A 24,098-nucleotide genomic window follows, 5' to 3' on the forward strand; every position below is an offset into this window, starting at 1 on the left:
GTGTAGTCACAGATTAGCCTGTGCAGTCCACACAGGCTGGTCAGGGGTCTTAATGGATGTGCAAAGTGTAGTCCCAGATTAGCCTGTGCAGTCCACACAGGCTGGTCAGGGGTCTTAATGGATGTGCAAAGTGTAGTCACAGATTAGCCTGTGCAGTCCGCACAGGCTGGTCAGGGTCTTAATGGATGTGCGAAGTGTAGTCACAGATTAGCCTGTGCAGTCCGCACATGCTCGTCAGGGATTTTAATGGATGTTCGAAGTGTAGTCACAGATTAGCCTGTGCAGTCCACACAGGCTGGTCAGGGATGACACTTTCCACTTCAAGTGTATCGAAATTAAGGCCGAAAGTATCGCCCCTGTTTGGCCTGTTGAGACTGCGCAAGATAATCTGGCACTACACTTAAGCCACATGCATAAAGCCAAGTTTTTCCCAGAGCCAGGCTCAAATAAACAAACAATTCAAACGTATCCCTCTCTTTTGTTTCATTCATAAAATCATACATTAAAACAAACACAAATAATAACAATCACACTGATAAGGAAAGAACACTAGCTGTGGTTATTTTATATTTTAAGTAAAACTGTTTGGTTGCTCACTCGTAAAGATTCTCACATAAAAAGCAATAGATACAAAACACTTGTAGATGGCAAGTTATGCAATTCATATAAGAAAGTAAGTTACAGCAGTAAAGTTTTCCTCATAACAACTAAAATAGATACCAAACACTTGTTGGAAAATAATTTATGCAATTGATTATTAAAGTAAGTTATCGCAAATATTTTACCGAATGAAGATAGTGGGCGTTATACAAAAAAATTGAAACAGGAAAGTTGACTTATTTACCTAATTAAAATAAGAGGTAAATTGATAAATATCTGATTTACCAATTAATTTAAAATAGCACACCAAGCAATAACCTAGAGACAAGGGCTGTTTGTAAAACATGCATGCCCCCTATATGGGCTGTCCGTTGTAGTGGCAACCATTGTGTGAATACGATTTTTGTCACTGTGACCTTGACCTTTGACCTAGTGACCTGAAAATCAATAGGGGTCATCTGCGGGTCACAATCAATGTACCTATGAAGTGTCATGATCCTAGGCAAAAGCGTTCTTGAGTTATCATCCAAAAATCATTTTACTATTTCGGGTCAACGTGACCTTGACCTTTGACCTTGTGACCTCAAAATCAATAGGGGTCATCTGCAAGTCATGATCAATCTACCTATGAAGTTTTATGATCCTAGGCGTATGCGTTCTTGAGTTATCATCCGAAAACCATTTTACTATTTCGGGTCACCGTGACCTTGACCTTTGACCTAGTGACCTCAAAATCAATAGGGGTCATCTGCGAGTCATGATCAATATACCTATGAAGTTTCATGATCCTAGGCCCATGCGTTCTTGAGTTATCGTCTGACAACCACCTGGTGGACGGACCGACAGACCAACCGACATGAGCAAAGCAATATACCCCCTCTTTTTCAAAGGGGGGCATAAAAAATATATGGTTAAATATAAGCATTATGTAACACACTGCTAGAATAGTTTTTTTATGTAAAAAATACTGAATAGCGGCAAGGTTTAGCATTTGATAATATGTACTGTTATCACTCATAAAAAAATAATTGTGAAAAGACAAAAACATCTACGTGTGTTTCAAGTCCTTAAAATGCTCCATTAAAATTTTATTGTAGGCAATATGTTGAGTTTACGGACATAATGAGATATCACAACAAAGCCAAACGTACTTTATTCTATATAAATGTTACTAGCTTGATTTGTAAATAGCAGAAACATTAAAATGTAATCAACCGTTAAGGTATAAAAACAAGCCTTGCTCTGTCAGTAAAGGCGTAATAATGTGTGTGTAAAGCGTCGTCCCAGACTAGCTTGTGCTGTCCGCAAGAAACTTTCCCCAAGACAGGATTTTGCTATGATACTTCCTTAAAAAATTCACAGATATTACAGAATAAACGTACTACCCTTCAGGAAATAATTTATGTAATATTCAGAGTTAGGTCCCTAACCCTAACTCTAACCCTTAACAAATTAAAAGATATTACAGAATAAACGTACTGCCCTTCAGGAAATAATTTATGTAAGATTCATGTTAATATGTACAAGCTAAAGCAATAAATGGAATGTTCATGAACAATATTGACAAGTCACTAGCTCGCACAGGTGTTTTGCGCGTGGCCAAGTCACTTAACCACTATCAATCACTTTGACGTAAAAAAATAAAATAATGTATACAAGAACATATATAATATATCAGATTTTTTTTGTTGGTCATGGCGATGAAAATTGTTTCATGACATATTGATTGTGTCTTAGTGACTCTGCCATGAGCCAAACACCTGTGGCCACTTGGTATGATGACAAGATAAAAGAAAACAATAATTAGGCAACAAATGAACTCCTTAATAAGGGCTTAAATTCAAGATCCAGCTTTATAATTGAGCAGTGCTCAAGGAATAATGGGGTTAAATGCAAGTGCATTAAATGTCGGCCAAAATTGGCCTGTGCAGTTTGAACAGGCTTACCAGGGATGTCCGCTTTTATGGAATTTTTTATTTAAACTAAATTCCAGTCTCTGAAGAAAGTGCCTTTCCTGATAAGCCTGTGCAGTCCTTGGACGACACTTATCGCACAATGCATTAAGCCTGTGCAGTCCTTGGACGACACTTATCGCACCATGCATTAAGCCTGTGCAGTCCTTGGACGACACTTATCGCACCATGCATTAAGCCTGTGCAGTCCTTGGACGACACTTATCGCACCATGCATTAAGCCTGTGTAGTCCTTGGACGACACTTATCACACCATGCATTAAGTCTGTGCAGTCCTGGAAGGACACTTATCGCACCATGCATTAAGCCTGTGCAGTCCTGTGACGACACTTATCGCACCATGCATTAAGCCTGTGCAGTCCTGGAAGGACACTTATTGCACCATGCATTAAGCCTGTGCAGTCCTGTGACGACACTTATGGCACAATGCATTAAGCCTGTGCAGTCCTGGGACGACACTTATCGCACCACGCATTAAGTCTGTGCAGTCCTGGAAGGACACTTATCGCACCATGCATTAAGCCTGTGCAGTCCTGTGACGACTCTTACCGCACCATGCATTAAGCCCGGTTTTCCCAGAGCCATGCTCAATTTAATCGATTTGTTGACACAGTAGCCTCCCTTGCAACTACCCTCAACTAAGTAGCTTAGATTACACTAGACAATGCCAGACACGGACACTCTTACAAGCATAAATGAACCCACAAACATCATTAACACTTTCCCACTCAGAAGCAAAGTGACAATGGCTTTTGCAACCAGCATAAAACCAGAACAGCCTGCGAGTAACTCGCAGTCTGTTCAGGTTGTATGCTGTTTGCTGTAAATCAGGGTTGGAGATGAAGCCTTTAACATTTGAATCTAACAAGAAAGGTCTTTAATTAAATTTAACTCTCTGAGTGACTACAAGTGTGTCAAAATACGTATCTAAGTGGAAAAGGGTATAAAAAATCTTCAAATTGAATCACTATAGACTTTCAACTATTCACAAGCAGAAAACCGTTTAAGCAGGTATCAAATGTAAAAAAATACAACAACAAATGACTCACAAAATCTTAAGAGAACAATACAGTTAAATACAGCTGTACATTTATCTAATTAGTGGACAAACAAATAATGCCGTATAAATATCTATTATAAAAATGGCAATACCATTCAAACAGAGCTGTCAAACAAACAAAGAAGTGGCTTGTCAAGGAAAAAACTAAAACAAATCTTAATTTTATCACTTGGGACAATGTAAGAACAAAATATAACATTGTTTTCTGATTAAATTTTTACTAAAGGGTCATAAAGCTTGTAGGCTTTATTGACAACTGACAACAATTACTTGTAAACTGACAACAATGCCTGTACTTCTAACAATCATGGCTGCACCTTAAAATTCATTTAAATGCTTTAAATGGTATATTAAAGCGAGGGAAGGCCCCTTCTTGCTGTACACAATCAACAAGTTTCACACTTAAACGCATGAATCAAGGGATGAAGATCCCATACTTGGAACCCTTTGGTGATCCCATTATTGGATCCATTTGATGATCTCATTTTTTTCTATCCCTTTTGTGATCCCATTATTGGATTCCTTTGGTGATCCCATGTTTGGATCCCTTTTGGTGATCCCAATCCCAGTCGCAGACTAGATTCATACAGCCACAGTACACAGCTACACACAGCACCATAGCGATCCAATCTCAACAACATCCAACCGTTACAGCAGTAGAACTACATGTACCAGGAACTGTCAACATTCTACACCTGTTGTATATCACACTTTGCTTTCATGTAAGAATGTTTTGTTTTTCAAATTCAAATCCTAATACCCACGACTAACGTTTGTACTGCACCAGTTTTATCGCAATATGTAGTTTAGTAAGAAATACATTTACCGCCAATGATATCATTCCACACGTAATTAGTTTATTTTCTCTAGTTCTGTTACACTTTGTTTTCATGTTAGACAGCATCGAACATTTAAATTGTAATACCTACGATTTGTTTTATCACACTTGAGCTTTTATGTAAGGTTTCGTACTTGAGTTGAACCAGTAAACCCATGATTTGGTTTGATTGAATAGTCCTATCACTCAAGTATGTCACATTTTCATGTCAGAAAATGTCCACTTCTGTCCCTCTGAACCATCACATGGGCCTGAAACATATCGAGTGTATATAATAACATTCAAGTCCAACTTGGCAAGCTCAAGTATACAGATCTATACTCTAGTAATGTTTGTTTAAATACATCCTTAAGTTAATGAGTAGACTAAATAATGCCTGGCTGAAACAAAACCCCTATGAGTAGAATAAGATATGTATTCTTGAAATTAATCCCAATAAGTAAACTTTAACATGTATTGCTGAAATAAATACTTAATTAGTACACTTTCACATGTATTGTTAAATTAAATCCCCAATTAGAACACTATGACATGCATTGTTGAAATAAATCCCCAATTAGCATGCATTGTTGAAATATAATCCCAAATTAGTACTTTTTGACATGAAATGGGATTTGTGACTTTGCATATAGGAAGTGAGGCTTTGTTACCTTGTGTAAAATGAAAGGATGACATTTGTAACCTTGGATAAAAAGTTGGGTAGAGATTTGTAACCTTGAATAAAAAGTTGGGATGAGACTAGTAACATTGCATATAAAGTTGAGAAGAGATTTGTAACCTTGCATAAAAAGTTGGCATGAGATTTGTAACCATGAATTATAAGTTGGGATGAGACTTGTAAGCTTACATAAAAAGTTGGGAAGAGATTTGTAACCGTGCATATAAAAATTGGGAAGAGATTTGTAACCTTGCATAAACAGTGGGGTAGAGACTTGTAACCTTGCATAAAAAGTTGGGGAGATGTGTAACCTTGCATATAAAGTTGGGAAGAGATTTGTAACCCTGTAAAAAAAGTTGGGATGAAACTTGTAACCTTGCATAAAAAGTTGAGAAGAGACTTGTAGCCTTGCATATAAAGTTGGGAAGGGATTTGTAACCTTGCATAAAAAGTTGGGAAGAGACTTGTAGCCTTGCATATAAAGTTGGGAAGTGACTTGTAGCCCTGCATATAAAGTTGGAAAAAGATTTGTAACCTTGCATAAAAAGTTGGGAAGGGATTTGTAACCTTGCATAACAAGTTGGGAAGAGATTTGTAACCAAGCATATCAAAATTGGGAAGAGATTTATAACCTTGCAAATAAAGTTGGGAAGAGACTTGTAACCTTGCATAAAACGTTGGGAAGAGATTTGTAACCTTGCAAATAAAGTTGGGAAGTGATTTGTAACCTTACATAAAAAGTTGGGAAGAGACTTGTAACCTTGCATAACAAGTTTGGAAGAGATTTGTAACCAAGCATATAAAAATTGGGAAGAGATTTGTAACCTTGCATAAAAAGTTGGGAAGAGATTTGTTACATTGCATAAAAATTGGGAAGAGATTTGTAACCTTGCATAAAAAGTTGGGAAGAGATGTGTAACCTTGCATATAAAGATGAGAAAAGATTTGTAGCCTTGCATATAAAATTGGGAAGAGATTTGTAACCTTGCATATACAGTTGGGATGAAATTTGTAACCTTGCATTAAAAGTTGGTATGAGATTTGTAACCTTGCATAAAAAGTTGGTATGAGACTTGTAACATTGCATAAAAAGTTGGTAATATGATTTGTAACCTTGCATACAAGGTTTGGATGAGATTTGTTACCTTGCATATAAAAATTGGGTAGAAATTTTTAACCTTGCATACAGGGCTATCCTTTGACCCGAGCTCCCGAGTTTTGACGCTTGAAAATTACAGAATACCCTAGTTTGACTCTTGAGAAAAATTACATCATGCGTCACATTTGACCCGGGGGAATGTACCGACTTGCGTCAAAGAGATCAAAAGTTATTAAGAGTAAGCGATAATTGGCTTGGGGCAGAGTATCTTTTGGTAGACGCTAACCGTTATCGCCCGTTTCCAATCATTGAAGCACAAGTCCACCCAGTAGGCGGAGTTTTGCCCATTGAGAAATCTAATAATGACCAATTAAAACACTGCTGGTTCGATGACGCGTGTATCAACGTTCCATTATTTATCTGAGCGTTTGTTATCAGCTGTTTGCAGAAACGACATGTATTCAACACACCAAAACAGAATGGACTCACCCGCGTCAGTTTTAATAATATCCAATATATAATTATAACATCCCTATCCACAATATTTTGAGAAATACTTCCACAATATGTCAGAATGTATTTCCAATGCTGAATACAGTGTACCCAACCCTGTTTTATTCCATGTTTGCTCCGTTCAAAGACGCGCGAAAGTTATGCTGGCATATGTACTGTCTACAAAGTAAATTTACACGCTTTGCATCAGAGTTGCTAATAATAACCATAGAACTGGTATAACTGACCGTGTGGCAAAGTGACAAATTTGGATGATGCATCTGCTAATTGATTACAACATAGGTGTAATAATTGACCATTTGAGACTGCATAGAAAATCGACGTGTTTGTCGCACGTCCTCGGTAAAGATGGCACATGAAATAATTAAATCCGGATTTGAGCCGTCCAGGGTCGATTTTGAGATGATAGGAAATCCAATTAGTTAGTTTAAGGAGGTATTTTGATGGTAAACGGCTGGCACTGACATGAGAAGTAACTGACGAAACATCTTTTTGTTTTGTTTTAAAACATCTTCCCTACTTTCCCAAAACCGTACCATTCTACGAACGTTGCTATAGTTGTCCGCCAACTATAAATTATCTATTAGCAAAGTAAAGCAATATCATACTTAAAACAATATGTCAACCGAATTATATATTAATTGCGTATTTGCTAGGTTACTTATTACTGGCTTTCATTTTCTGCAGACAAACAAAACACATATTTTATTTCATTCGCAAAGGACGTATCTACCCGTTTTCGGATACGGTATGGTTCGTTGATTTTAATTTATTTCCAACTGTCTTTATAACATTTTTTATAGAATGACAAATACACATGCGGTGTTACGAATGGTCTTTTGATAAAATTTTGCATTGTACTCGCAAGAAATTGCACATAGACAGAAAATAAAGAATAACAATAAGCAAGGGCCGGAGGGGCTCTGCCCTCTATTCCCTTTATCCTACGGTCTCTGAATCTCTGCTTAATTTTACGTATTTCGAATTTGGGACAATTGACACCCCTGATATATATTACATGTATGTCACTACAAGTGTGAGTGTATTTTTCACAATGTTGGTCACAATGTATGTTTGCATTATCTCTTTTATTGACTGGAATATATTAAGAAATAAATGTTTAGATATTTGTAAATTTGTTGCTTTATATATATATATATATATATATATATATATATATATATATATATATATATATATATATATATATATATATATCTCAGTAATTCGCTTTAAGTACAAAAGATCATTGACTCTCCTGCATTATTATTATGACTCATACAAATTTGATTTTTACTCTTGAAAATTTGGTCCCAAGAGTCATTGACTCTTGAGATTGGAGGTCTAAGGAAAGCCCTGCTTGCATACAATGTTGGGATGACATTTGAAACATTGAGACAGGCTGAATTTGAACTTACTGCAAAATCGTTTATGTATGTTGGCACAAACCTTTGCGCTTTTTTCAATATAATCACTATTTTGTTGATAAGTAAATTGGATTTCAGAATTTGGCAAAGAACAACTTGCACATTATTATCAGTTGGGATCTAAAATTTGCAAATCAGTCTACCCACGAAATCAACGAAAATTAATGTTCCATGATGGCCCTGAGCTTTAATATTATCAAACATGCCAAGCTTGACGTCACATTATTTTTAGGAACTGTCAATTATAAAATGACATACATTGAAAATTCTGCACTCACCTATAGAGGGCGCCTCTTTGTCGGCATCGCTCGCCTTTCCTAGACACTGATTACTGTTCACATGCCGTAACTCATGTGTCTGAAATACAACATGTCTCAAAACCTTATTTGAGCTTCATTAATACCAATGAATAGAAGTGTAAAACATTTGAATCCATCATTACAAATTTAACATACATTGTCACAGTAAAGGGACACTCTTAATTTGAAAATACATTTAATTATAAATATATTTTATTATTTACAAATACATTTTACGGTATGTTATAAGGAATTATTTGGTACAAAAAAGTCTTAACGAGGAATGCTTATCATTTTGATACACGAGATTACACAAATAAAATTTTAAAATCATTTTAAAAAGAAAATAAAAACAGCCCTGAAAAAACTTTCCCCCGGGGACTGGCCTACCTGGCAGTACTTAAGCACATGGACAAGCAATACAGACATCATCCATTGACCCAACATGCAAACATGTACATCATCCATTGAACCAACATGCATACATCATCAATTGACCAAACATGCAAACATCATCCATTGACTCAACGTAACATTGATGATAGCTACCAATCGATACACCACAAAGAAAATTCAGTATTAGTTCATTTAAAGCAGAAAAGGCCAATCATACTTTACTGCATAGATGTTTACAGGCAATTTTTGGCAACCAGCAGATGAGTAACGTCATGCTCTAGCTAGCTTTTATACATGCAAAAAATAATACTGTAAAATCTTTTACATTAATGGGCAAGAAATTATGCCATTTTTCAAAAAATGACTTTCTGGTAGACATGTAAATTGTTTCATTTGTGTAGTTCATTTTCCAATGTGTTTGTGTCACATAAATTCTTTGATTTGTGTTGTTTATTTTCCAATATGTTTGTGCTAAATTTGTGGACTGGTCAACCCCATGAAATCAACAAAAAATAATGTCGCACAAATAACAGTGATTTTACAGTTTCATGCAGTCAGTGTCATTCAATATTAAACGACAGCAAATGATTATTACTTTAGTTGTACAACAGATTTTCCTATGTACAGTCAGCGAAGACATGTCTAACACAGTTTAAGGTAGTCAGTCAAGACATGGCTAACACAGTTTTAGGTACAGTCAGTCAAAACAGTTTAAGATACAGCCAGTCAAGACATGGCTATCACAGTTTTAGGTTCAGGCAGTCAAAACAGTTTAAGATACAGCCAGTCAAGACATGGCTAACACAGTTTTAGGTACAGTCAGTAAAACCGTTTTAGATACAGCCAGTCAAGACATGGCTTACAAAGTTTATGGTACAGTCGGTCAAAACAGTTTAAGATACAGACAGTCAAGACATGGCTAACACAGTTTTAGATGCAGTCAATCAAGACATGGCATTCACAACTTTATGCAGTCAGTTAAGAAATGGCTTATACAATTAAAGATAAAGTCAGACAAGATATGGCTCTGACTCTTTTTTAGGAAAAGTCAGTCAAAACATGGCTAGGGTTTTATGTGCAGTCAGTTGAAGACATGGTTAAAACTGTTTAAGGTATATTCAACCAAGACATGAATGACACAGTTTTGGGAACAGTCACTCAAACAGAGCTCATATATTGATCGATACACACAGCGAAGAAATGAAAAACACAATTAGAGGTACAGTCAGTTAAGACATTGCTAACACAGTTAGAGGTAAAGTCAGCTAAGACATGACAAACGCAATTAGAGGTACAGTCACTTAAGACATGGCAAACACAATTAGAGGTGCAGTCAGTTAAGACATGGCAATCAAAGTTTGAGGTGCAGTCAGTTAAGACATGGCAAACAAAGTTAAAGGTGAAGTCAGTTAAGACATTGCTAACACAGTTAGAGGTGCAGTCAGTTACGACATGGCAATCAAAGTAAGAGGTGAAGTCAGTTAAGACATGGCAAAACACAGTTAAAGGTACAATCAGTTTATACATGGCAAACACAGTTAGAGGTGAAATAAGTTAAGACATGGAAAACACAGTTAGAGGTAGAGTCAGTTAAGACATATCAAACACACTTAGAGGTAGAGTCAGTTAAGACATAGCAAACACAGTTAGAGGTGAAGTCAGTTAAGACATGGCAAACAAAGTAAGAGGTGCAAGTCAGTTAAGACATGGCAAACACAGTAAGAGGTACAGTCAGTTTATACATGGCACACACAGTTAGAGATGAAGTCAGTTAAGACATGGCAAACACAGTTAGAGAAGCAGTCAGTTTATACATGGAACACACAGTAAGAAATACAGTCAGTAAAGACATGGCAAACACAGTAAGAGGTGCAGTCAGTTACGGCATGGCAAACATAGTTAGAGGTACAGTCAGTAGACAAGGCAAATACAGTTAGATGTTAAGTCAGTTAAGACATAGCAAACACAGTTGGAGGTGTCGTCAGTTAAGACATGGCAAACACAGTTAGAGAAGCAGTCAGTTTACACATGGCAAACACAGTTAGAGGTACAGTCAGTTTATACATGGCAAACACAGTTTGAGGTGAAGTCAGTTAAGACATGGCAAACACAATTAGAGGTAAAGTCAGTTAAGACATGGGAAACAAAGTAAGAGGTGCAGTCAGATAAGACATGGCAAACACAGTAAGAAGTGAATTCTGTTAAGACATGGCAAACAAAGTAAGAGGTACAGTCAGTTAAGACATGGCAAACACAGTTAGAGGTACAGTCAGTAAAGACATGGCAAACACAGTTGGAGGTGCAGTAAGTTAAGACATGGCAAACACAGTTAGAGAAGCAGTCAGTTAAGACATGACAAACACAGTTGAATGTATAGTCAGTAAAGACATGGCCGACACAGTTAGAGAAGCAGTCAGTAAAGACATGTCAAACGCAGTTGAAGGTATAGTCAGTCAAGACATGGCCGACACAGTTAGAGGTACAGTCAGTTAAGATATGGCCAACAGCGTTTAAGGAACAGTCACTAAAGACATGGCCAAGCAGTTTTAAGTGTACTTACTTGAGACACAACTTAAACAGTTTAACGTACAGTCATGGCTAGAATAGTTAAGGTACTGTAAGTAAAGTCAAGCCTTACACAGTTTTAGGGACAGTATACACTCGGTTCAGAAAAATAAAATTAGAAGTACAAGAATGGCATGCAAAGCGCAAACAACTCTATATAGAATAATATATAAGTCAAAGGTCAACGATTATCAGTTTCCAAAATTTTTTTTTAACTAGGAATCTATTTGCTGGTTGTTATGTCTACACATATAAGCAAGGTATATAAAGAAACAGCTTGAACGGAAATGTCTGAATATCAGACAGTGTTTCACTTATATTGACAACTTTGAGATTTCAATCACAAGTCTTTTATGTTCATGACTATTGTGGTTAAGTTTAAGATGTTACATGTTAAAAACACCACTCCTCCATGGCCCTCACCATCCATAATATCCCCTGGCGCCTGCATGCGGGATCAGACATTGGTTCCTATGATAAACCGTTCATATGCTAATTTTGACACAAACAGACCTTGGTTCCTACATTATTTTTGACACACCGACACACTGGACAATGATTCCTTAATTATTTTCACAGCCTGGACATGGATTCCTAAATTATTTTGTCCATTTTGTCAAAATAATGTAGGCACCATTGACCAGGGTTTCAAAATAATGTGGGAACCAATGTGCAAGTTGATAAAATTACATAGGAACCAATGTCTGCCAGTATCGACATTATTTTAGGAACAATTGTTAATGGAGCCGATGTCTGGATACCCTGACCAGTAGTGCTACCTCTTTGTTATAGTCCCACTTGGGGCCATCTGCCTCGCACGTCTGGAACTTTATGACGCCCCGCGCTGACGTGATACATACGTTATCATCCATCATTAGTTGACCCTTACCCGTAAAGGCAAACACCTGTGAAAGACACAAGACAACACATCAACGAAATAAGCATGCAAGCCCCATACTGGAGAATTTCGAACCATCCTGCGTTTGTTTTGCAATCCAGATGAATCTAGATGCAACACAACTTAGAACCTGACATGTTCAGATTCAATATTTCATACAGACGGACAGGTGAAATTGTCTTGATTGTTGTTTATATATGAATATGGGCTTATTTGGTTGCTAAGTTCGATGACTGTCACTGTGACCTTGCAAACCTAACAGTTATAGCAGTCTCTGGGTAAGTTAAAGACCATCAGAAAAAGGTCATGAAACCTTCAATATGGATCAGTAAAACTGAAACTGTCTCAGGTCCGGTTGAAGTAAACAACACCCATGACCTACTTTTAATAGGGAAACATGTGAAAATGGTTCATAGGCATGGATTTTTTTTAAAGGCATAGCACTGATGGCTTTCTATAGTACAGTCTAAACCCGATGGCTCAAACTCGGTTGGATCGAATTTTTGGTTTGCTGGAACTCTTATCGAAGCACCAATTTTTATTGCTATATATTCATATAAATTTCTGTCAGATGGCTCAAATTCGCGAGGGTCAATTATCGGATGGCTTGAACTGTTTTCACAGCCCCGGTCACAAATTTCACACGTTCTTTTGTTCATTCGGCTTGAACTTGCTTAGGGTCGCATTAAGCTTTAATCGATAAGGAGCACTTGATTGAAGGCAAGCCATAATGCAAACGTGTCATCGACCAAATCTTTAATGGATAGCACAAGATAATATTTTGTATAAAATCTAGCGTTCTTTTGGTAGATGAAGTATTATTATGGCTGAAATTGCTGCATTACATTATGTACAATGTCAACTTGATGTTATAGAAATCGTTGTATCTATACGACAACTCATTAACAAAATACATACTGACATGATGTTATTCTTTAAAAAAGGAAGCAAATAAATAAATACATGTGGTGCTGTTTAATATTCAGCTACGAGTATAAAGTGCTTATGAATGTTTTGTTTTACGTGCTAATTCTAACATTTACCTGTACATGTAACATGTGCTTATTAAAAAACTTGCAGATACAATATACATTTAGTATATGATATTTTTTAATTGTGTTTGTAGCAGTTTTAAAATATTGATTTATAACAATAGTAAGTAGATATTTGGTTCTTATTCAATCAACATCAGAAAGTAGAAAGGAGTTTAGACAGTATGAATACTCTTCGACAGGAGAGGTAAATCTATTGCAGATTCACGTCAGTAAACATTAAATTTTATAGTGTATAAGAAATAGGATGACTCGAATTCCGGATGGCTCAAACATTTATTGTCGGTCCCGACGAGTTCGAGTCAGCGGGTTTCGACTGTATAGTGATGGACCACAAAGCCTCAAAAAGCAACTAACTGATCAGGAAAGCTGAGGTCTGTTCAATATTATAGTGTGGATTGGGAAGGTAAGATTTAAGGTGTACTTGATTAAGTTTTCTTGGAGAGAGTTCTTGGGACTGTTTATGTAAGTTAAATTGAGCAAACTGAAACAAATGGCTCCTTGCATGATTTTGAAAATTCACAGAGACTGCAGTTAGTAGAAGTATATTTCCCGTCACATGCTACTGTTAGCTGTTGCAAGGCACTAGTGGTTGAAACAGCAAACTCACAATCACTGCCTTATGTGAAGTTTAGAATACTTTGTCAAACATAGAAACTTAATTTGTTAAGATATAGCTTACAAATTCATGTCGTTTGATAATGAAGTGCGTTAAATCCAAACATATTGTTGTAAGTGTTTTTTTATTAGAAAATGTCCATTAGTATTTCTTTCGAAATATTTAATGAATATTGTGATACCAATATACCATTAATGATGTTGGATTAATTATACAGTCTCAATGACTTTTTTAATTAATATATTCTCCTCTGAATTATTTTCAAAAAATCAAGGGTAAAAAAATTATCATAATCAAGTTCGATGTTGTAATCTTAAATCTTACATAAAGCAGTGGATACACAACAATAAACGATATCACCTATCATCTCCAACAACAATGGAACATGGTAAAATGGTAATATGAAAATAAACAGAGCCATCATGGAGAAAGATGGACAGGGATGAGAACGGTTACCATGGTTAAATAGCTTATTTCATTCACTTATTAGTGAACTGTTAAACATTATTATTATTTTGACATACAACTCATTGAATGTTTTATGATTTTTCACACATATACACATTTCGGATCAAATTTGCCTTCTAAAACAACCTATTTTCCTCCATTTCTATCATATTTAGTGAGCCATTTGGAACATTGTTTATTAGATGCTTTTTTAAATATATTTTAACCCAAGAATGCCAATAAAGAAAAGCACTTTCATTAAAATGTTCCTTTCGTAAATACAATGGACCCACAATAGCAGGCTCTGTAACGTTTGCATCCCTGACCAGATAAACATGCTCAAAATACAAACTACAAAATCATGCAAAGTGGTGCACTACAATATTAACAAAGATTATTAGCACTATGCACAGAACATGACGAGCCACAGGCAGGGAAAGGCAGGCAGGCTTTCTTTTCTCAAGGAAGGCAGGGTCAGTTGCAACAGCCATCAGTTTGGTAAACTGTAATTTTAGGCTAGCTTCCATTTTGGACAGCTTTCAGTAAAGGTCATGTGCCTTTAGATCAGTTTGGACCAACTGTCAGTTTTGGTAAACTGAGTCTGAGATTGTCTTGGGACAGAAGGCTGATTAGACCAGCAGTCAGTTTGGGCCAACAGTGAGATTGACCCAGCTGCCAATATTTGACCAGTTTGGGCCAGCTGATTTGTTGGCGCCAGTCCCCGGGGTTGGGGGCGCCTACCTCCCGACTATACTCCCACTTCTGGTTACCCCCCAGCCCGTGACATTGGAACAGCTTCACGGGGCCGCCTATCGCAGACACATCGAGACACACGTCATCTGTCTGCAGGGCCTGCTTACTTGTGTACGAGAATATCTACAAGATCCGCAGAGAAACTATGAAATGGATTTAAGATTTGATGATAGAACTTGTGCTTTCTGACACGATCAAACCCAAAGGCCTGCCAAGTTTCTGGATAATCCATAAACTAAAACTGTAACTGAAAAGATGAAACTGAAGTTTAAACTCATAAGCAGAAGTTTTCCTCTGTCTGAAAAGTAGTTAAAAATGCTAGTTTTTAAACTAAATATAAGCATGTCATAACATAATATTTCTAATGCTAGTATGTATCTCTAATAGAAATATTGTTAAACACGAAACAAACCATGGACAATAAATTCTATGTTACAACTTCGGCACATTCATGTCAATGAATTCATTGAACCTATAACTATAGACAATGATTTCAATGTCACGTCTATATGGCATAACTATGGATAGTGAATTTAGTATAACACCTAGAACATAATTATGGACTGTTTATTCAATGTTACATTTTTTGTATAAATATGGACTTCAATGTTACAACTACGGTATAACTATGGATAAAAAAATTAATGATATGGCATAACTATGTACAATGAAATCAATGTTGTACCTGTGACATAACTATGGACAATTAATTCAATGTTCACCTATAGTATAACTATTGATACTGAATTTAATGTAACACCTATGAGATAACTATGAACAATAAATTCAATATTACACATAAGGACAATGTTTTCAAACTTAAACCTATGGTATAGAAACTGATAATTAATTCAATGTTTCAACTTAGGCACAATAACTGACAATGAATTAAATGTTACAACTATTTCATAACTATGGACAAAGAATTCAATTCAATGTAAAATCATAAGCCCTGCAGTCTATCAAATGAGAAAGACATGTAAAATAGCACTTAAACAGTTACATACAGATTTCTGATGTTGTTTAAGTACATATTAGAGAAACATTTCCATGATAATTGGTTTGTAACATACAGTACATAACAGGTTCTTAATATTGAATCTAGTTGTGAACAATGCACCACATTTTTGGGAATGAATCTGGGGCCATTTGGATTGGGAAAAAATCATGTTGATTTGACTACTATTGGGAAAATTATGTTGTTGTTTTTTTGGAAACAGATACTTCAAAATTGGGAATAAGCGTTTTCCGTATGAGATTTACTAAGGTTAAACTAACAAATCATAATAAGGAGATGAAGTTGAGATTTATGTTACAACAGGAGATGTGTTTGTCAGAAACACAATGCCCCCTATTGCGCCGCTTTGAAGCCATAAATTTGACCTTCGACCTTGAATGATGACCTTGACCTTTAGCCACTCAAAATGTGCAGCTCTATGAGATACACATGCATGCCAAATATGAAGTTGCTATCTTCAATATTGCAAAAGTTATAAACGTTTAACGAAGGTTATATTTTTATGACACACACATACAATGACTGACACAATGACAGACAGACAGACTGACAGACAGGCCAAAACAATATGCCCCCTTCTGCAACGCTTTTACGCCTTATATTAGACCTGTGACCTTTCAGAATGACCTTGACCTTTCACCACTAACAATGTACAGTTCCATTAAATACACATGCATGCCAAATATCAAGTTGCTATCTTCAATATTGCAAAAGTTATGACCAATGTTAAAGTTTTCGGACAGACAGACAGACAGACAGACTGACAGACAGACAGACGGACTGACGGACGGTTAAAAAACTATATGCCACCCTTCAGGGATATAAAAATCAGGGAGTGGGGGTGATACCTTCAATTATGAACGGTAGGCAATCATGTCGTAAAAATATGTACTTTTAAAGATTTGGAATTTTGGCGCCAAATATGACCGCCAAAACGCATTTGATTAAGTCAATTAAGGACATGCAAACCACTGCCTGAGGGTGCCAGGATAAAAGTTAAAAACTCCTCAATGATGGTAGGATAATGATATGAAAATTACACCAATGCCATGATAAGGGCAATGACAATAGAAAACTGATGTCTGACATTACAGGAGGAATGATGACACACAACTGATGTCTGATATGATATGGACAGGTCCGGGCCCCTAGACCGTCAGTTTCATCATACCTGGTTGGGATTTTGCTAAAAACACAAACAGTTAAGAGTTGGTCAAACAAATAAACACATAAACAGATTAATACATAGCTAGTAAGGCTTTTCTAAGATACCATTCCGAAACCCACACTGAAGTTTCTGCAGTCCCTTAGAAAATAAAATGAAATTGAAGACCATTCCTACTTGATTCAAGTTTCAAAGGTTTTACTCCCTATGTCTAAAGTAATAAGTACAGTAGTCTTCACTGGATATGTTTAAGTTTTTCTTAACTTAAAGCATGGTTCTGGGAAAACCAGGCTTAGCTCATGTGCGTGAAGTGCTATCCCAGTTTAGATAAATTAGCTAATCAGGGACGAAATTCTTCGCTTAGACATTTTTCCTATAAACAAAAAATTACATAAAAAGCTGAAAGTATTGTCCCTGATTAGCCTGTGTGGAGGTTAATCCGGAAAGAAACTTAACACACATACCATTAAGCCCAGATAGCCCAAGCCAAGGCTCATACAAATAGTGGTGACAATCCCTACCTGATTTCCCCCCATGCCGTGACAGTGGACCAGGCCAACTTTCTCTCCCGACTTACGTCCCATACTGTCAACACAACCCCCTGTCTGCTTGTTCTTGATCTGAAATCAGAGAGACCAGTCTGGGATCATAGTTTATAATCATTTACATTAAGATAAGCCTGTGCAGTCTGCTAATGTTGGGCGGTACTTTTCACCTAGACTGGATTTTGTTAAGAAGAGACTGCCTTCAAAAAGATCTGTAAAAGCGGAAAGTGTCTTCCCTGATTAGCCTGTGCAGAATCAACAGGCTAATCTGGCATGACACTTCACGCACATAAATCAATAAATATTTTGTCACGCAGATGCCCTATTAATCAACTGCATACCTCCCCCAGTGCATGGTACTCAACCCTGTTAATCAACTGCATACCTCCCCCAGTGCATGGTACTCAACCCTGTTAATCAACTGCATACCTCCCCCAGTGCATGGTACTCGACAGGCATCTGTGATTCAGGGTAGATGTTCTCCAGGTACCTCTTAAAACTCTTGCACTGCTTGTTCTCTCTGAACTCCTTCCGTGCCGACACATCGCCATACTCTGTGTTCTTCACACCTGAAATACGGTTGTATAGTACTTATCAGTAAGATATACCATTTGAAGCCCTTGCACTGCTTGTTCTGGGTGGACTTCTTACATGGCCTGAGAAATTTGAAGTTATTTGCATCAAATTTTATACATCAAAGAAGTACACTCAAAAACTACAAAACCAACCAACAAGGTAACTCAAATCTGAACTCTCCCTGCAGGAGATGATAATGTGTGGGGTGTATCATGGATACAAGGATATTGTAACTCCTAAGTTTACAGACTCTCTAAATGTTCTGTTTAGCCAAAGTAATTATTTTTCAGGACTTTTAATTAGGTTTTTGTCAATCATCAATGCCTCTACATTTATGGACAATATATTTTACAGCTCTATTTTACCAGATGTCTGCACTGTGTTCGTTTATCTTTAGACACTTCAATCATGGATTTTTAGAACCGGATTCAGGTCATAAATCCTGGCAGATGCATGCCTGAGAGCAATGAACCATAACATTTGCATACATGGGTATATAACCATTTTAACCTGTAGAAAACAATTAATTCACCCAACAGCATTTGAACTGATATGGCCCTATAAGGGAAGCAGTATGTTAAATGCTTTAACTAATTTGTTCTGTATCAATTGATTTATTGCTTTTATTTAAATACCATTACAATTTACGGACAACTAATTGTTGTCTCTAAATTTTCGGACACCTGAAATTTTTTTTTTTTGTATCTTCTTTTTCAGAAACACATTTTTTAAATTAGTTTTAAGTATCCGAAAAATTAGAGTACTAGGGTAGAAATGACTTACCAGGGTTGATCTTATAGAAGAAGTCCTTGTACTCGTCCATCCACACCTCCACGATCCTCTGTGTGTTGTGATTGATGATCTTGGCCACGCCCCCTGGCCAAGAGTACGGCGAAGTCTTCCTGAACACATGACCCACCCTGGAGCAGGTGACAATCAGCACCTTACCACCGCACATCCACACCTAAAACACAGAGCAGGTGACAATCAGCACCTTACCACCGCACATCCACGCCTAAAACACAGAGCAGTTGACATTCAGCACCTTATCACCGCACATCCACACCTGAAACACAGAGCAGGTGACAATCAGCACCTTATCACCGCACATTCACAACTAAAACACAGAGCAGGTGACAATCAGCACCTTATCACCGCACATCCACACCTGAAACACATAGCAGGTGACAATCAGCACCTCACCACCACAAATCCAGACCTAAAACACAGAGCAGGTGACAATCAGCACCTCGCCAACACAAATCCAGACCTAAAACACAGAGCAATTGACAATCAGCACCTCACCACCACACAGCAAGACCTGAAACACTGAGCAGGTGACAATCAGCACCTTACCACTGCACATTCACACCTGAAACACATAGCACATGACAATCAGCACCTTACCACTGCACATCCACACCTGAAACACAGAGCAGGTGACAATCAGCATCTTACCACTGCACATCCACACCTGAAACACAGAGCAGGTGACAATCAGCACCTCATCACCGCACATCCACACCTAAAACACAGAGCAGGTGACAATCACCACCTTATCACCGCACATCCACACCTTAAACACAGAGCAGGTGACAATCACCACCTTACCACCGCACATTCACACCTAAAACACAGAGCAGGTGACAATCAGCACCTTACCAAAGATGTCTTTTTACCTGTTTACTTATGGATATCTAATTTAAGCAGGTATTTATGTGAAGTTGTTGTAGCCCGAGTGGTTAAGGCGATAGACTAGATCTTTTGGGATCTTCCCGCGCAGGTTCAAATCCTGCCCACAATGCATACTTTTTACGACACGATTTATTTCTTTTCTAACGTAATTTGATTTAATATAGCATAAGCTGTGTTTATTGTTAAATATGTTGCAATTTTTATGCACATTCTTCAATTTTAAAATAAAAACAACATTATGGCTAAATTGGGTGATTTACTGCTGAAAATACGAATAATACATGTTGCATTTTTATCTTTATTTCAAAAAGTAAATGGTAAATCTGCCTATTTCTTGGTATTTTGGTTGTATATAGTGTAACTATAAAAACTTAGTTCCAAATATTACTAAAATGATACTATTTTGAATTTTATGACACTTTGCGCTCTTCCATAGATAACAAATTATAGATAATAAATGTCTGTAAAATAATACTTATTTCATCTTGTTTAAACTTTAAACACCTTTACTGCATCTGTACACACCAACTGACTGCCCATATTTGGAAATCAGGATGAATTATGGAAGTTTCATATACCCCAGGCCAGGGGTGCAAATAAACTGGACAAAAGCCGAGCATGGGGGTGGTTTTTAAAAAATCAGTATATTTTTTTTAAAGCATGGGGAGCCTACCTAAAAATGTGCATGTAATTCAGTGAAATTATGCTGATAAAGAAAATAATACATTAGATTACCGGTGCGCTACCTTTAATTTGGAAATTTTGGGTGTTGTTTTTACAGTTACAAAAACTGACAATTGACAATAAAAATGGCTTCAATAACATTTAATTAGGCTCAACTGTTTTGTTTTTTTTAAATATCTTCTTTTTTTATATCTTCATCTGTGAGTTTTAAGATGTCTTATTGTTTAAAATATATACTTTTAGAAATTGAGAATGGAGCAAATCTAAGTCCAAAATTTAACACGTGCAAAACACAGAACAAGCACTGACTCTGAATGACATCTCCAGATTCTCTGCTCCCCAGATGTCCATGCCCTCGTCATACGATCCCACTTCGTAAAAGTAGTCTCGGTCTATGGAGAATAGACCCCCGGCCATGGTGGGTGTCCTGAAATACAGCACAATCAGCCTCGTTCTGGTAAAATTGGGCTCAATGCATGTGCGTACAGCACAGTCCAAAATTGCTTATCCTGCAAAAAAAGCGGAAATTTGCTATATGCAACCAGCATAACTCTTTAACAGCCTGCAAGTGACTTGCAGACTGTTCAGGTTTTATGCTGCTTACATAAGTCTTCTGCTCATCAGTATCTAAGGGCTGGAAATGAAGCTTTTAAAACTTGAATCTATAAAGATAGCTCTTTAATTTAATTTTATTTTCTAAGAGGCTACGGGCGTTTTAAAAAACGGATCTGATTGGTAAAGGGTTGACTAGTTTTTCCTTTACTATGACCACAGGTTGCCCTACCTCACAGGCTGTGAGCGGTCCCCAGCACGTCTGTCCAGCTCTCGCTGTGGAACAGGGTACCAGCGGAAGTTCAGTTTCCAGTTGAACCCACCCCACGTCATGTCTGACCCCGTGATGTACTCAAACGTGTCATCACTGATCACGTCTATAATGGGACACGCCACTGAGGTCCTGAAATTATCAATACTAAAATATTAAAACGTTATCACATAATAAAACATTATACACATAAGTAGTTGCAGTGTTTTTGGACTTAAAATTAAAAAACTTAATAATAAGTTGAGCTGCATTCTGAGAAAACTGGGCTAAATGCATGAGTGGAATCCGCACTGGCTAATCAGGGACAAGACTTTCCCCCTAAACTAGATTTTTGTATAGAAGAGACTTCCTTAAAATGAAAATTACTATTAAAGCACAACGTATTGTTCCTGATAAGATTGTGTGGTCTGCACCGGATAATCTGGGACTTTGGGCACACGCATTAAGCCTATTTTTTAAACAGAGCCAGCCTTATATATGCAAATTTTGGGCAGTAATTCTGGAAAAAATATACACTTTTTATGTCCCCCACCACTATAGTGGGGGACATATTGTTTATGCCCTGTCTGTTGGTTGTTTGTTTGTGTGTTTGTGTGTTTGCGTCAAACTTTAACATTTGCCATAACTTTTGCAATATTGAAGATAGCAACTTGATATTTGGCATGAATGTGTATCTCACGGAGCTGCACATTTTGAGTAGTGAAAGGTCAAGGTGATCATTTAAGGTCAAAGGTCAAATATAAAGCTTCAAAGCGGCGCAATAGGGGACATAGTGTTTCTGATAAACATATTTCTTGTTCAGACTTGAAATGGGACCGAATTTTGGCTAAAATTTAACGTAACAAAAACACTGACCTGTCATGGTAGATCTCTGCAATGAGAGGTTCCAGCCAGCCCTCCGTGGCCTCACAGTGAGCATCCAGGAATGTGATGACCTTGCCCTTTGCCTTGGCAGCACCTGCAGTAACATAGCAACCAATAGTAGCACCTTCAGTAACATAGCAACCAAATAGTATAACCTGTGGTAATGTAGAAAGTAGAACCTGAAGCAACATATCAACCAAATAGCAGCACCTGCAATAACATAGCAACCAAATAGTAAAACCTGCAGTAACATAGCAACCAAATAGTAAAACCTGCAGTAACATAGCAACCAAATAATAGTACATGCAGCAACATAGCAACCAAATAGTAGTACCTGTAGTAACAAAGCAACCAGAAAGAAGCACATGCAGTAACACACATTATAACAACAAAATAACAGCACCTGAAGTAAAATACATGAGGCAAAGAGTAAGCAGCAGTAACAGTGAATTTAGTGTTATTTATCACAGAAATGTGATCACCTTGCCTTTTGCCTTCACAGCACCTGGAGTGACATAGCAACCAGTGAACAGCAATAACATAGCAAGCAGTTAACATGCAGTAACTTAGCAACCAGTGAATGGGATCTTTCATAAAGAGTTTAACGGTGTATGTTAGTAAGACTCATTGTCAAGGAAAAACATTATGTGCAAGAAGATCTATGAGAATTAATTGTACCAGGATCCAGCGACCCAGCACTGTCTCAAAATGAAGATGTGTCCACCTAGCAAGTAAGAGGCAGCAGGTTTGATCCAATCTAAATAACATTTAAATACTGGGCTAAAATTTGGCCCTTAAAATTTACCACAAGAGAGCCATGGCCCTGAGACCCAAAGAAACTCAACTATTCTGGGGTGGACTTCAGAAGAATAATGGTATACAAAACTTAAATGTTTAATTTCTAGGCACACATTTTTGACAAACTTTTGATAATTTGTGCTCAGATTGTGCTCAAGTGAGCTTATAACATGCCCTTTGTGTGTACCTTTGAGTCGTGCTCGTATGAGCCATGTGCGCTCCTCTGTACGCAGCACGTAACAGTGGACCGGCAGCGTAGCGAGGTAGGCGTCCAACTTCTCTCCCAGCTCCTCTGAAAGTGTAGCACTTTACCACTCAGATACGCATTTTGTAGTCCCTTAATCCTTTACCAATTAGATATGTGTAGTCCCTTTACCCTTTACCAATTAGATATGTGTAGTCCCTTAATCCTTTACCAATTAGATATGTGTAGTCCCTTTATCCTTTACCAATTAGATATGTGTAGACCCTTTACCCTTTACTACTTAGATACTTGGAATCCCTTAACCCTTTACCAATTAGAAACTTGTAGTCCCTTAACCCTTAACACTTAGATACCTATTTTGACGCATTTGTAGTCCCTTACAAAGTTATATTTATTTAAGACCATTCTTACTAGATTCAAGTTTTAAAGGCTTTATTTTCAACACTTAGATACTGATGAGCAGTAAATAGCTGAAAACCGGAACAGACTGCGAGTTTCTCGCAAGCTGTTCTGGTTTTAGGCTGTTTG

General features: G+C 37.2%; 2 protein-coding genes across 2 annotated transcripts in view; one reads left to right on the plus strand and one right to left on the minus strand.

Moving 5' to 3' along the window:
• The window catches only part of LOC127863849 (uncharacterized), a 32,380-nt gene extending 10,608 nt beyond the window's left edge, over positions 1–21,772 (plus strand). The window contains exon 6 of the mRNA XM_052403546.1: positions 21,655–21,772. Within this exon, the coding sequence (XP_052259506.1) occupies positions 21,655–21,678 (24 nt within the window). The 3' untranslated portion in view covers positions 21,679–21,772. The remainder of the gene's footprint in view (positions 1–21,654) is intronic.
• LOC127863699 (polypeptide N-acetylgalactosaminyltransferase 13-like) overlaps positions 280–24,098 on the minus strand; it is a 56,948-nt gene continuing 33,129 nt past the window's right edge. The window contains exons 6-16 of the mRNA XM_052403314.1: positions 23,553–23,657; positions 22,559–22,661; positions 21,665–21,835; positions 21,190–21,307; positions 19,285–19,465; positions 18,355–18,494; positions 17,902–18,000; positions 17,387–17,401; positions 12,208–12,333; positions 8,447–8,525; positions 280–4,722 (exon numbers count right to left, since the gene is read on the minus strand). Of these exons, the coding sequence (XP_052259274.1) occupies positions 4,667–4,722; positions 8,447–8,525; positions 12,208–12,333; positions 17,387–17,401; positions 17,902–18,000; positions 18,355–18,494; positions 19,285–19,465; positions 21,190–21,307; positions 21,665–21,835; positions 22,559–22,661; positions 23,553–23,657 (1,193 nt within the window). The 3' untranslated portion in view covers positions 280–4,666. The remainder of the gene's footprint in view (positions 4,723–8,446; positions 8,526–12,207; positions 12,334–17,386; positions 17,402–17,901; positions 18,001–18,354; positions 18,495–19,284; positions 19,466–21,189; positions 21,308–21,664; positions 21,836–22,558; positions 22,662–23,552; positions 23,658–24,098) is intronic.

The sequence above is a fragment of the Dreissena polymorpha genome, chromosome 1, assembly GCF_020536995.1.
Source record: "Dreissena polymorpha isolate Duluth1 chromosome 1, UMN_Dpol_1.0, whole genome shotgun sequence".
Taxonomy (NCBI): Eukaryota; Metazoa; Mollusca; class Bivalvia; order Myida; family Dreissenidae; genus Dreissena; species Dreissena polymorpha.